The sequence below is a fragment of the Dermacentor albipictus genome, chromosome 5, assembly GCF_038994185.2.
Source record: "Dermacentor albipictus isolate Rhodes 1998 colony chromosome 5, USDA_Dalb.pri_finalv2, whole genome shotgun sequence".
In the NCBI taxonomy this organism is placed as follows: Eukaryota; Metazoa; Arthropoda; class Arachnida; order Ixodida; family Ixodidae; genus Dermacentor; species Dermacentor albipictus.
The window spans coordinates 143,147,731-143,161,202 of NC_091825.1; the positions used below are offsets into that span (position 1 = coordinate 143,147,731).

General features: G+C 46.1%; 1 protein-coding gene across 3 annotated transcripts in view; it reads right to left on the minus strand.

Annotated features, from left to right (window-relative positions):
• LOC139060175 (serine-rich adhesin for platelets-like) overlaps positions 1-13,472 on the minus strand; it is an 841,896-nt gene that overhangs the window by 28,549 nt on the left and 799,875 nt on the right. For all 3 annotated transcript variants that reach the window (XM_070539104.1, XM_070539103.1, XM_070539105.1), the window contains 2 exons: positions 12,057-12,257; positions 5,740-5,835 (listed from right to left, as the gene is read on the minus strand). In XM_070539104.1, the coding sequence (XP_070395205.1) occupies positions 5,740-5,835; positions 12,057-12,257 (297 nt within the window). The remainder of the gene's footprint in view (positions 1-5,739; positions 5,836-12,056; positions 12,258-13,472) is intronic.

Here is a 13,472-nt window from a genome sequence, read left to right on the forward strand (position 1 = left end):
AAGGAGCGTTAAATGGTTAAAAACAAGAAAGAAAAGATAACGGAAAAGCCTTAATCTATTCTCGCGCCCTGGTTGTCCAGGACTCTTTTGCGTTTCCGCCTCCAAATTTTGCATGTGTCGTTGCTAGTACAAACATTCGCCATTTCGTGGTCGACGACGATGTGAATAAATAAAGGAGGAAACGACGTCAGTGCTGGATTTCAGGGAAGCCAGCAAGCCCCAAGGACCTCCGCGACGCCGAAAGCGGGACATAATGATTCCGTTGTGCCATCAGGCCCCTACTACTGCCACAATGAGAAGAGACATACACAATATATGAAAAAAGAAGAAAAAGAAAGAAAGCAAAGAAAGGAAATCGGTGATGGGCACTTTGTGTCATCCGTCTATTGTGGCGGCGGAAATCTTTTCTCACCGGATGTTTTTGTTCCCGAATAAATGTCTCCCAGTCTGCGTGGCTCCGCTCGAACGTGTTGATTTTTAATTTTCTCGCCATATCGCTCGCGGAACTCAAACGGAGACGGCATGGCCAACGTTTCTTTCGTTTCGCCTAGCGTCGCCCTCACTTGCTTATTTTGCTCGTTGTGTCGTTCTTTGTTGCCCCTTTTCTGTCGTTTCTGCGCTTTTTAAGCTTCGAGCACTACATTAATAAAGCGAGGCTAAAAAAAAGATGCCGTCACCATGACGATGGCAGGGAGCCCATGGCATTCACTGACAGTGCCTGCCACTGCCAGCCGAAGATGAAATCCGTTTGCCACAACTGAAAGAGTTCCGAAGCGTTAACGGACGTCCGGGATAACACAGAATTAACACGGCAAGCTGGGCGAGTTGGTGATTGAACACGTTCCTATGGGTGGGCAGCGCAACCCGGACGAAAGACAAGGGGAAGTACACGATACGAGCGCACGTATCATACGTGTTTAACTTTTCTGTATATTTTGCTCCCTTGTTTGAAAAAAAATAATAAACCAGTTGTTAGTCTGCGCTCGTATCGGGAACTCCCTCTTGTCTTTCGTCCAGGTTCCGCTGCCCACCTATAGGAACGGGATATAACAGTATGCAGAAGGCAAGTGTGAGAGGGTTTGGAGTCAGGTACGGAAGACGCAGATTGCTCGCTCCAAGTGAAGGAGAGAGCCCACGTTGCAGCGACGTAAATCTAAAGCACGCACGCGCAAAAGACGCGCAAAAGCACTGAATTCCTTTCGAAAACCATGCGAATTAAATATATATATGACGACGGAGGTGAAGAACTGACAGAAAAAAAAATATGAGACACGCGTAGAGCAGCAGAAATTCGATATCACGAGGCTCCTTTTACGTTATGAAGGAAATGGAACGACACGACGAAAAGAAAAGTATCGGAACTGGACATGGAATTGGTAACGAGCCTTCGACGTACATTTCTTATCAGACGATGAAGCGGAGCGGGAGAAGATGATTAGGAGAAAGAATGTAAAGATAAAATACGAAGAAGAGTCTAAGGAAAATACCTCTTGTGCATGGGCTTTATACTTACAGTTTGCGCAGTTCGAACTCTGTTCGGCGTTTCTTTGTGATACGATATTAGTGTCTGGACTCCATAGCGAGACGCGAGAGCGAATTACTCATATAAAGGTGAAAAAACTGCGCTGGTGCCGAGGATTCATTATGAGCTGCATAATGAATCGGGGCCTCTGGCCGTCATTTCCTTCCGCCAAAGCGTGGAACAACTCGTGGCAAAAAAAAAAAGTACACGTAGAAGAGAACGAGGCTATGATGGGGCACTCGTTGCGCTGTCCTTATTAAATACCAAGTAAACACCGCGACCACACAGAATTAGTCGACGTTGATGAAAGAAAAAAAAACAAAAGAAAAAGATGGTAAGTTGAGACCGTCGCGAACGAAACTAGGACAAACAAACGCATTTGATTAGATCGGGTATGTTAATCAGCCGACGCGTGGATTTGAATACCCCAGCAAATGATGAGTGTTAGGCGCCCGAAGTTGGCCGACGCGCAGCGGCCGTATTATCGTCGTTGGAGTCCCCCGCCTCCGGGAGCATCGTTAACGAAAACCAAATAGCGCGGTTATGACGCGTTGGTCGTGCGGAGCGACGGGTCTATGTCGTGGCCTGTGTGTATAGACCGAACAACGAAATGTGTCCGCAGCTCCCTTCGCCTGCATGGTGTTCGAAACAACGTATTTCCTTACAGTGATGCCTTCTGGGTCGTCACTCGATCAGTTGTACTGTGTGCGTCATTTAGAGGGCGCCGTTTTCCGAGTAGCTGGCAACGGCTATTGAGGCCCATCAACTCTCTTCAATCGTATGTCAATCGTAAGTAAAAGGCGGAAGTCGTTTACATACCATCAACAGCAAGTATAAAAAATGCTCTGGAAGGTGGGGCCGCTGCATCGGAGAACTGAATCCCATGCATTGCGAAAGGACTGAGCATGTTTGTTATAATAGAAAGAGGATGGTTGCACAAGCTTAGTTTTGGTTTCAATCACAAAACCGGCGTCGCACTGCCTTCTGTTTGATGGTGGCGACTCTCCAAGGCTACAGGTCATAAAACACGCCACGTACCACAGTCCTTCTTCTAGGTAGCAGCGTGCCTAGCATCGGGCCACGGAGGAAAGGAAAAAAAAAATATTTAGAAGGGAGCACGACGTCAGACGTCCCTCCATCGCAAGGCCACCTCCTCTGGTTGCCATTCTATCGCTATGGAATCATGGAAAATGTGTACGCTTTGAATCCTGGGCCCAGCACGGCGCACGCAGCTTGGTTTGTGGTAGGCATGAATGGCGCTGGCCGCCTCAGTTACCACCGCGCCCTTTCTCCGGACCGTGTCGCTCGCTTTCCGCGCGGCGCATTTGACGCATTTGACCTGCAAGCACTGCTGCTCTTGAAACGGCACCAATACCCTCGGAGCGTACGCACCATTAATCGCGCGTGACCACTTCCAAGCGGCTGTGTGAGCAGGGTATACAGACGAGCGGGCGACGAACCCGGTATACAGCCTCGAGGAGCGACTAGGAAACAATTTTGGTACCTACCAAGTTAACGAAACCACCACGACAGCTCCAAGACGTAGGCGGCTGTTTTATGACCTTCGTGACACGCATGTCATGATATTCATGTTATGACCGATCATTTATGCTCGTCATACACTCTTGTCAATTCTATGCGAATTGTGGCACATACCAAGTTAACGAAACGACGATGAGAATGTCAAGACGTAGGCGGCTAGACAGGTAGATGGATAGATACTGTGAAAGTGGCAAATATTCTTCAACAAATACTTCGCATTTAAAAACACGCATGGCAGGACAAGATCTGCGCTGCGTTTTATTTATTCAATTTTATTGTGTGCGTCTCCTCGTTTCAGTTGCGCTTTCCAGCTTATACCATCTGTGCTCACGTCCCTTCAAACTCACCGAGCCTTCGCTCGCGATAAGGTTAGCGTACTGGGTATCTTAAGTGTAACTTGCTTATTCAGCTTAACAAAGCTTCATAACCCTTCCACATATATGGTTCGACCAGATCTCAGAGAACTATTATTGCAATGATTAACTCGCTCTGTTTTGTTTTGCTGGAGTCCGCAGCAACACAGCCATCAATGTTTAGTGGCTCGCCATTTGGATGCTATTCTGGACACTCAAATATCGCCATAGTGTCAAATTCGCCATCTTATCATGTACAATTGGTTCGCAAAACAACTACGCCGTCTCTGATTGGTTCAATAACGCCAGCCTGGCGGGAATACGACATGGCGGAATTTGGCAGCGTTCATAATAGCACCCTTTGTTTTTCTTCAGCAAGAACAGTGACGCAAAACGAAAGCGTTTCTTGAGCATTATGGTTCAACAAAGCATCACCAGATGTCGCTACCAAACCTACTGCTGCGGTCGTGATAAGAATTTCAGTAATGGTGAAAAAAGAAAGAGAAAACAGGGAATAACTTGAAGCCATGGTCGCTACAGGCATAGTTAAGTTTACAGTGTGAATATAGATGTTTTAATAGGGAAAATATAGAGATAGGCAAAATGGCAGACTGCAGTATATGTGGTAAAACCTGATTAGCGCAAGCTAGCTAGGTGACTATGTTTGTCGCCGCCCAATTTCAATGTGGACGCAGATAAAGATTATAATCAGTAATAATTCTAACCGTCTCCTGTTCTTTGTGCTTCAGTGTTTCGGCATCCTCCGAATCCGTTACTGCGTTCCCGCAATACCATGACATTTCATGCCCTTTAGAAGGCGTTATTGCGAACATTTTTCTGCACATGCGTGCACATGGACTCTCTATTTCTTGCTTATCATTCCATACAATCTTCCTCTTTGCGCCTACGTGACAGTGTTCGACCCTGGTCCCTGCCTTTCCATCTTTCTTTCTTTCTCATTCCTGCATGAAGAGTGGGGGGGGGGGCGACCTCTCTCTACCCAAAGATTATTTGTCTCGATTGGAGGACAAAACCATCCTTTATTTGTACTGCTTGAAATGCCGCGTGGTTCCCCGTTCTCCCATCCTCCCACGCATAGCAGCGCTCCCTGTTCGACTCGTCGAACCCGCATAATCCTTCATCGGGAAAATGGTTTGCGCCGACACGCATCTGCCGCAGAATGCACGAAAACTCTGCGGTTATTATTTGCTTATTGCTGTTATTTGCTCACTCGTCGATACGCGAGCGCCCTTTTATTTTCCCTGCGGCTCTCATCGCGGTGCTGCGTTATAAGAGACGAAGCACTTGTTTCTTCGTGCGCTGTTGAGGACAAAGCTTGACCGAGAGGGAGGAAGAAAAGACAAAATGAGATAAAAAAGCGAGTCAACGAATACGAAGGTGCGATTAGGTTAAAAAGCTTTTCGTTGCCTGCTTCACGAAAGCCTCGCTTCACGTCCATAGATTCGAACGAGCGCGGTGTATCTGCATAATTTTCAGTCTCTCTCTCATTTTTTCTTGGGGGGGGGGCGCTGGGCCAGGTCGTGAGCCCGAATAAGTACGTCAAGCGACAATTGCTGACGGAAGAACAAAACAAAGGAGAGAAATGTCTAAATGCCTGCTGCTCGCCCAAGCGGATGAGTTGAAATGTGGCGAATAGTTGCGGAACACGAACTCTAGAATTATATTCCTGGCCCGACGAACCGCATTCCGTTGACGGGGAAGCTGTAGGAATTGGAAGCGCCCACGCTTTCGACATTTTAAAATGCGGTACAGGTATAAACACATCGCTCACAGCGAAGTTATAGTGAAAGGATTTGTTAAAACAAAATAGCATGAATGACTAACTGACTGACTGACTGACTGACTGACTGACTGACTGACTGGTTCAATCAATCAATCAATCAATCAATCAACCAATCAATCAATCAATCAATCAATCAATCAATCAATCAATCAATCAATCAATCAATCAATCAATCAATCAATCAATCAATCAATCAATCAATCAATCAATCAATCAATCAATCACCTTGCCATTTTAGAACGTCGTGAAAACTCAATGACCGTAGCTAAAGGAATTTCATATCAAATGTGAATCAACAAATAATTTCAGCAGGACGCTCCATTGATTAAAGCAATAAATAAATAAATAAATAAATAAATAAATAAATAAATAAATAAATAAATGAAAATAAGCGTCAGTATTTTAGTACGTTGTAAATTGTCATGAGATAGCCGAAGCCCATAGCTAAGTGACTTTAAAATCAAATTATAATCAAGCACTCAACCACTCAAATGATTTTCTGCAGGAAGATCGCTTACCTTTCTCAATGGCGGATACTACGACCGGGTGGCTTCCATGAATGCGGAACCCGAACTCTCCGTTGCTCTTCTCGATCCGCACGGTCTTGGTGGCCTCTAGAAGGGAGACCAGGGCATTCTGCATTCACAGTGTTTCCTCCTCCATCTGGGCTACATACTACGCAGGAGCGACACAGTTGCATGGGAGGAGAACAGGAGGGGAGAGCAGCAGTGGTAATCGAAAACTTCGAATAACGAATGAAATATGTCGCGATAAACAACTTGTCTTATCTGAAAGTCTGGGTAGTTATCTCTACTAGCTTTTCAGATATTATCTGCCCAAACATGGAACCATTTGACAAGAGGATTTGAACGCTGAATCACGAATCGGTACACGAGCAACGTAAAGGGAAACCAAATCCTTAAACAGCTTGACAGGTTTGCACAGACTCGGAAACTAGTTGAAATAAACACGAAAACGAATACCTCGAGTTTCTAATTTTCCTTAGTGCGTCACTTTCCCTTCCTTGCCACAGAAAGTTGTTCGCTGGTACAGATAGGCATTTGTTTCGGCTCTTCCGTCCTGTATGGCAAAATACGGCACTTATCGCTCTAAACTAATTCAAACAAAGAGGGAGAGGGGGGGGGGCGGGCGGTGGAGGCCGGAAGAGGTGTGTGGCAGAGGAATGGGGTCGAAGCATATGCTTAGACTTCCTTACAAAGCATAAATGAGATAAATGAAAAAAAAAAAGAAGCAGGCGACGCATGGAGCAAGACGAAAACGGGGTAGGCGGTGCATAAAGGAGCGAGGCAAACGCATCTCTTCTCGTAGCCGTAATCTACTTTGAGGCCGCGCGCGTTCGATGCTTACGCGGCACTCCCGTGCACTCCCTGCCCGATAAGAGGCGAATAACGTAAAGATGAAGGGGGGGGGGGGGGTGACTCTCGGCAGTTGCCGAGAACAGTAACGATCCCGCTCGCGCAAAGGCAACGTCGCCCTCCAAAAAAAAGGCTGGCGCCCTGACGCCTCTGCCGCAAGGCTGAACCAGAGCGCCAAGGCAGCAGCGGGCGCGAGTGAGCGGCGGCCCTTGTAAGCGCTGGCGACGTATCTCTGTGCGAAGAGAGAGAGACGAGTGGCCGGGGCCCGGACTCACGGCTCCGCCACCGGCGGACCCCGTGTCCGGCCCTTCCGCAAAGCACGGTTGTGCACCGCGTACTCGGCACCTCGATAATTCTTGCCGACAGCTTCGATGTTGTCATCTGCGCGACGCGGATGGGCCAACAAATTAGATTGGTCGGCCGCGGCCTTAAATCGATAACGAGCGCGGAGCGCCGAATTCTCGACGCAGCCACCCCTTCCTCCCTGGCCTCCGCTTTCCTTTTCCCTATTCCTGCCTTCCCTACTCCCTTATTTTCTCTCTACTACACTTCATTATTTATTGCGGTGTCGCGTCATTCGTCCGTTCGTTACGCGCAACCTTCGCGCGGTGTCTCCGAGAGCCACCGTCGGAGCTAGAGCGGTGAGTCGATGCCGGGCACGTTTGGAGTATCCGATGTAATGAGCGAGAGCTCACCGGGGACGTCGAACAGCTTGTCTGGCGATCGAGCCTCTACAGAAGGGATTTGTCGCCTCCTTTTTTTATGTTTGTTGATTTGCACGAGAGTACCGCTTTCATTGCTTCTTGGCGCAGTTATTTAATTTATCCGGTAGCTCGGATATGTGGCTGATCGGTCGCCTTAAGGACCGCGTCGTCAGTAACCCTTTAGACAGGTTACGTTATTAGGCGGCTTGTTGGCGACGAGGTTGGGAAGCGCTGGATTAATCCAAAACATTGTCGCTTGAGGGACGCCACTCACACTCGGTGCAGTCTATACAGAAGGGAGACAATGGGTCGTTGGCAAAGTTTTTGGATTGTTGCCATTACCTGTGACGAACAGGCCATTGCTGGATTTGTTCCACAAGCGTCTCATGACGTTTCGTTTGGGCGTAAGCACAACTATGAAAGCCTTCCCTTCTTTCGAAGTCACTTGTTAGTTGGAGTCCACGCTCGCACCACGTTCTGTTTGAGCTTTTTCAATTTTTTAAAGCGTAATGTGACAACTGGCATGACAGTGTGTGTTGCTTCCAGAATGACTGCGTACGCGCGGCGCGCATGTGCGTGCGTACGTGTGCGCACGTGTGCGAGCGGGCGTGAGTGTGACGTCACGCATGACCACTGTTGTAAGCCGAAGCCGCTGTAAACCAGTCCAACTTTCAACGCGAAAACCCTTCAACTCGGAGCCAACTCTGATTCGAGTGTTAAGATAGATGCAGAAACGCAGAAACGCTTTCCTTCCTTCCTTGTCTTTACTTGTTTTTTTGTGACAGTCGGTGAAGCCAAGCCCTTTTGAACGTTATTTGGGGCATTTAGGAGTGAAAGTGACATTACGCCTGACATTACGCCATATCATGAAGCTGAATTTAAGATTGTGACCTTCAGTATACAGTTTAACTCGCTGAAGATCAATCAATTAAAAGAACAACGTTGAAGCATCATGTTTACATATCCGCAAGTACGCAGTAGAAAGAGGTGCCGCAATTATTTAAATCACATGCATGTACTAGCGCTCCTACAGTAGATAAATATAACGCACGTCTACAGTTTATGCGAAATAGCTACTTCACTAGTAGTGCAAAGCTACTGACGTGAGCTCTGCAAACTAACCAGTCGCAAATTAGTCTATATCTTGAGAGCGGTGTATAAGGCAAAAGTTTTGCGCACTTTGAACGTCTTAATTGATGACGTTTATAGTATTGCGATATTTGCATTCAGTGTGATGTTACTGATTCGTAACCTTCATGCTTCTTTTTCTTTTAAGGCGAAAGCCTTAGATCTCTATGTTTCAAGGCCGCATTCTGAGGTACAGAAAATATCATGTGACCCAAGGAAAGCCAGAAGCGAACCAAAGCATGTCTGGCCGTGTATAAGACATGATTAATGATTTATTAGTAATTGTTAGTCATTGGATTAATAAGGATTAGCGTGAATTAGGGTGGATAATTGAGGATTAAGCTGAATTAGGGTGGATTAGCGCGGATTACAGTGGAATAAGGAGGATTCAAGTAAATTAAGGTGGATTAAGATGAATTTCAGCACGCTTTACAAAGCTTTCGCCTTCGTGTTTCTTAGGCCATAGCTAAGGACAGCCGGAATTTTTTTTTCAATTCCTTGCTTTATCAATTTAGTTTTCAGATTTGCGACAAGCTCTGAAAAGAAAAAGAAAGAAAAAGGAGACTACGTCAAGCATTTTAGGCTTTTGGAAGTTGGTAGAGTTGAGGATTTTTCCTTAAATGTCATAAATTTCATTCCAATCGGTTCAACGGTGGCCAAACGGGAGCCTTTCTTCGTTTCACAAGGACTGAGCACGGATGTTTCGAGGTGAAGTTACCGTCTAAGGAAACTTTTTCTGTTTCCTTTCCCGCTAAGAAACACTGTTCTGTACTTTCCGAGAATGGCTGATGCTTATAGCGAAAGCGGCTCAGCTTGGCAAAGGCTGGCAGTAGAGCGCACGTGCTTGTTTTGCAGCGGCCAGTGACCGCCTGGCCGAGAAGCCGGACGGCGAGCCACACGAAGACCCGAGAATAGCCACGCGCGAAACGCTCGTGGGAGTTAAGGTAGGCCGTAGCTGAATTATTCGTTGTCGTGTTTCGGGGCTACAAACACGCGCTGCCGGACCGTAGTCCCACCGTGAGCTCGTTCTAATAAAAATTTCACGCTGCCTCTGTGCGGCGCACGCTCACACGATGTAAGGAGGAACCATCCCCGCATGCTAAAAAAACACGCCCACACTACAGTGGCTGCGAGGATAGTGAATACAATTGAATCAATAACTTGCTTTTCCCGACATGCCATGCAAATGGCACCACCGAATGTACCTATGTACCGCAGAAAATAAAATGACTTCAGAGGGCTGGAAAGAAAAAGCCATAAATGTGACATTAGGTATTAGCTCCTTAATTAATCAATTCGTTCTCATAAAATTCAACGCTAAAGGTGCCCTGCAGCGTACTATACGCACTAAAGTATCGTAATGTGTTGTGTGCATGTGTACGAGCGTGTAAAAAAAGTAATTCTGGGATCTCACGTGCCAAAAACATATGATTATGAGGGACACCGTAGTGGGGGATTCCGGTTTATTTTGGACATAATGCACAGTACACGGGCGCTTCTGCATTTAACCCCATCGAAATGTGGCTGCCACGACTGACATTCGCTTATCGCGCCATCGCGTTTAGCAGCGCCAGCACGGCGGGTTGTGTGAGTGTGCGTGTGTGCGTGCGTGCGTGTAGCGTATGTGTGTGCATGCAGGCATGTGTGTATGTGTGCATGCGTGTGCGCGTGTGCGTGTCGTATGCTGCGGTATTACTTGCAATGCACATGAAACATGTGGCTTTCCTTCGGTGGCTCTCGCAGATAAAGAAACCCGGTTTTTCGATTAACCAGTGAAAGTTGTTTTTTTGCCTCTTGGCACTTTCCATAGTCATCTAGGGTGCTTTCTGCCACGTGTGTTTCATCTTGTTCTTCAGTATGTCAAGGCATACTGCGCGCAGATGCGACTTTTTGCTGCTATGCGTTTCATGGTAATAAACCTCAGTTGCTAGTTACCACTCGTCCTGTCGACTTCTTCGTCTTCGTCTGGTGTTCCAGTTCTTTTCCTTTTGAAACATGTGAACTGGTTGGTAGTGCACTTAAGTTGGACGGAACTAGAGACTACGTTTCTCAAACTATCTTTAAAAAAATACGTACTTTTCTGCATCCGAAAGAAGTTAGGATGCCGTTCAAGTCAACCACTTGTGGAGTTATCTCGGAATGCACTCAGCAAAACGCCACTATGTCGAATGAGGGTTCTACACTCAAGCAGCCCACCTTAGTACGATCTGTGGATTGATGGCCTGCACTATGGATTCCTGTTGGACTTCGCTGAATATAACGAACTACTAGATGTGCTCTGACGTTACACTACATTACATTAAACTACTACATGTGCACATAACACGTATGCTTCACACATGTTATGCCTCAGGGGCAAACTTAAAAAAAAAAGTCGTTACTGGTGCGAGTAGGACAGTGAAGTTTAATGTAGTGCTCGACAAAGGCAAGTAGAAGAGTGCCCAATGTATCACGTTCCATGACCGGGCCTGCAGGCGCATGGAAGCTCGTGCTGACGTCGAACTTAGTGCCGCCTACCTAATTTCAGGCTTGGCTCCAGTCACGATGAATCTTCCAAACATTCTGAAACTACATTGGTAGGTAGCTTCTGAGTCCGGAACATTGTAAGATGCCCATCAGAGAAGAATAGAAAACTTTACACGAGTTAGCAAAGCTTCCACAGAACAGCTTGAAGTCCGGTGAACTGCAATAGCTTGAGTCGAAGACGCCTCGTTGCAAGTATCGACTGTACACAGGTGCCATCCAAAACGGAGCTTTGTGATTTTTGAAAGTATTAAAATGTTCCTGATTTCAAATGCAATGAGGAAGGTGTGTTGTTTATCTCTGGACGATGTACACAGGTATATTCGTTTTCTTTCCTGCCCTTACTTCATCATCTGCGGAGGCGTTTGCGAGTAGTTTGTACATTTGATGCTTTTCAAGGTGCATTCTTTGAATGCGAAAATGCGCTCTACTTACTTTTATAGAGCTAACTAACTGAGATCCATGTTTGTAGCATCGATACTATTTCTTCTAGTTACCATTCTGTAGATGCATGACCTTCAGTGACCGGCCCTACTGTGTGTGATGTGTATTGCGTGTTCTTTCTTCTTTTAGTATTGTTTCTTTCTTTCCTCTTCACTCTCCTCCTTCCTATCTTACATTTTCGTGTTGCTGTCACCTCCCTTCTAAAGGGTAGGCAGGCATCGTGCTCCTTCTAGTGGCAGTTGCTAGCCTGCTCCTCACTTTCTCATTCCTGTTAAATGTGTATATGTTTTCAAAACAAATAATAATAATAATAATAATAATAATAATAATAATAATAATAATAATAATAATAATAATAATAATAATAATAATAATAATAATAATAATAATAATAATAATAATAATAATAATAATAATAATAATAATAATGTGCGTACCATTCGCATTGCACTAATACCATGTTTCCGGTTAAAACTTGATCTCTCCACTGCACGCACGAGATACCTGCAAGTAGCTACTTGTTTGTAGACAGTCCATTAACGTCACGTCGCGGTGGCAGTCACTTCGTCAAGAGACTGAATGCAGCAGCGTTTAGCGGTTGCCACTTTTTCGTGCGAGGGAAAACAAAACCGAAGGGAGATAATTGCGTTGCAAGCTCACCGAAGCAACGGTGCGCCATTCGGCGGTACATCTCGAGGCTGGCCTTCCGGTGGATCATGCGATGCGTGAGGGTCACGTACTGACGTCGGAACTCGCGCTCCGACTCGGTCGACTCCGGCGAGCTGGAGCGGCTCTGCGCCGGTGAGGACGAGGACGAGGACGAAGGCGAAGAGTCCGACAGCACGCTGCTGCTGCTGCTCTCTGCGGAAGGGAGATTCGTTTTTTTTATTATTGTAGCCATTAATAAAGTAAACGCATGCAAACACCATCCAGAGAGAAAGGCGGGATAGCACTTGTCTCCAGAAAGGGACAGGGTGCCCAACCGTGTAAATAGGAGAAAAAAAGACGAGAAATTCATAGGAGAAAAAAGAGGGAACATCGCTTCCGCTGGTGCATTAATCAAACAAAAATGCTTCTTGAAGCTACGCTTCGTAAACTTGTTATGAATTGTAAGTGGTTTGGTCTTACTATCTCGGTTCTAGCTTTTTCACACGGGGATGTGTATGACGCTGTGCGTGACTTAATTCAAGCAACAAAACGTTTACAATATGAATTGTTTTTCTTATTATTGTGATTATGTTGAGGATTCTTTTCTACCTGAACCGTTCAATGAATCTTCTTTCAATAACTTTTTAATGCAATCGCCCTCTTATCTGGTTCGCCTATATTCATCACGCACAATTCCTCTCTTCGCTGCTTTAGCTTCTCTGGTTGGTCGCTTTGTTCCCGTAGCTGTTATCTGTGCGTTTCGTACAATCGCCCAATTGTGAGCCCTCACCTCTTTGCGGTTACGTGCATTGTTTAAGGCTCATCATCACCAATAACAATACATCGCATCACTCAGTGAAATATGGCAGCAGCACTGCAGACAAGAGTCGAGTGCTGCAGTTGAACATAATTGTGGAACAACGTTGTGAGGCCTCGCATCGAGGTAAAGCTCGGCCTTTTGTAAATTTGAAATCACGGAGCATATAGGGTCGAAAAAGACCAAGCTGCGTGAACTTGCTCAGCAGCACAGAGCGACGACGGTTGAAAGTTTGAAAATCTAAAAGCAACGGACTCAACCGTTTAGTTGCACCGCCATTTGTGCCAACGAAGGAAGGCGTGTTGTGACGCGACATGGATTTTACGCTCCGCACGTAAACACAGGTAAGCATCTGTTCATTACTATGCTCCTATGCTTGTCATATCTGCCTTTTTTTTCCGCGCAGACTTCTTTGCGCAATATGAATAATTATAGAAATTACCTTATATTTTTTGCGCATGTGTTTCGCGTCAGCAGGCAGTGTCCCATGACCTACACAAATATCTTTCTTGTGTAAGTGAGTTTCTTGATTCGCCTGCACCTTTTTCGACAGCACGGTCAACGACGTTCGTGCGCCGGCAAGACACAAGGTGCAACTTACGTAAAACAAG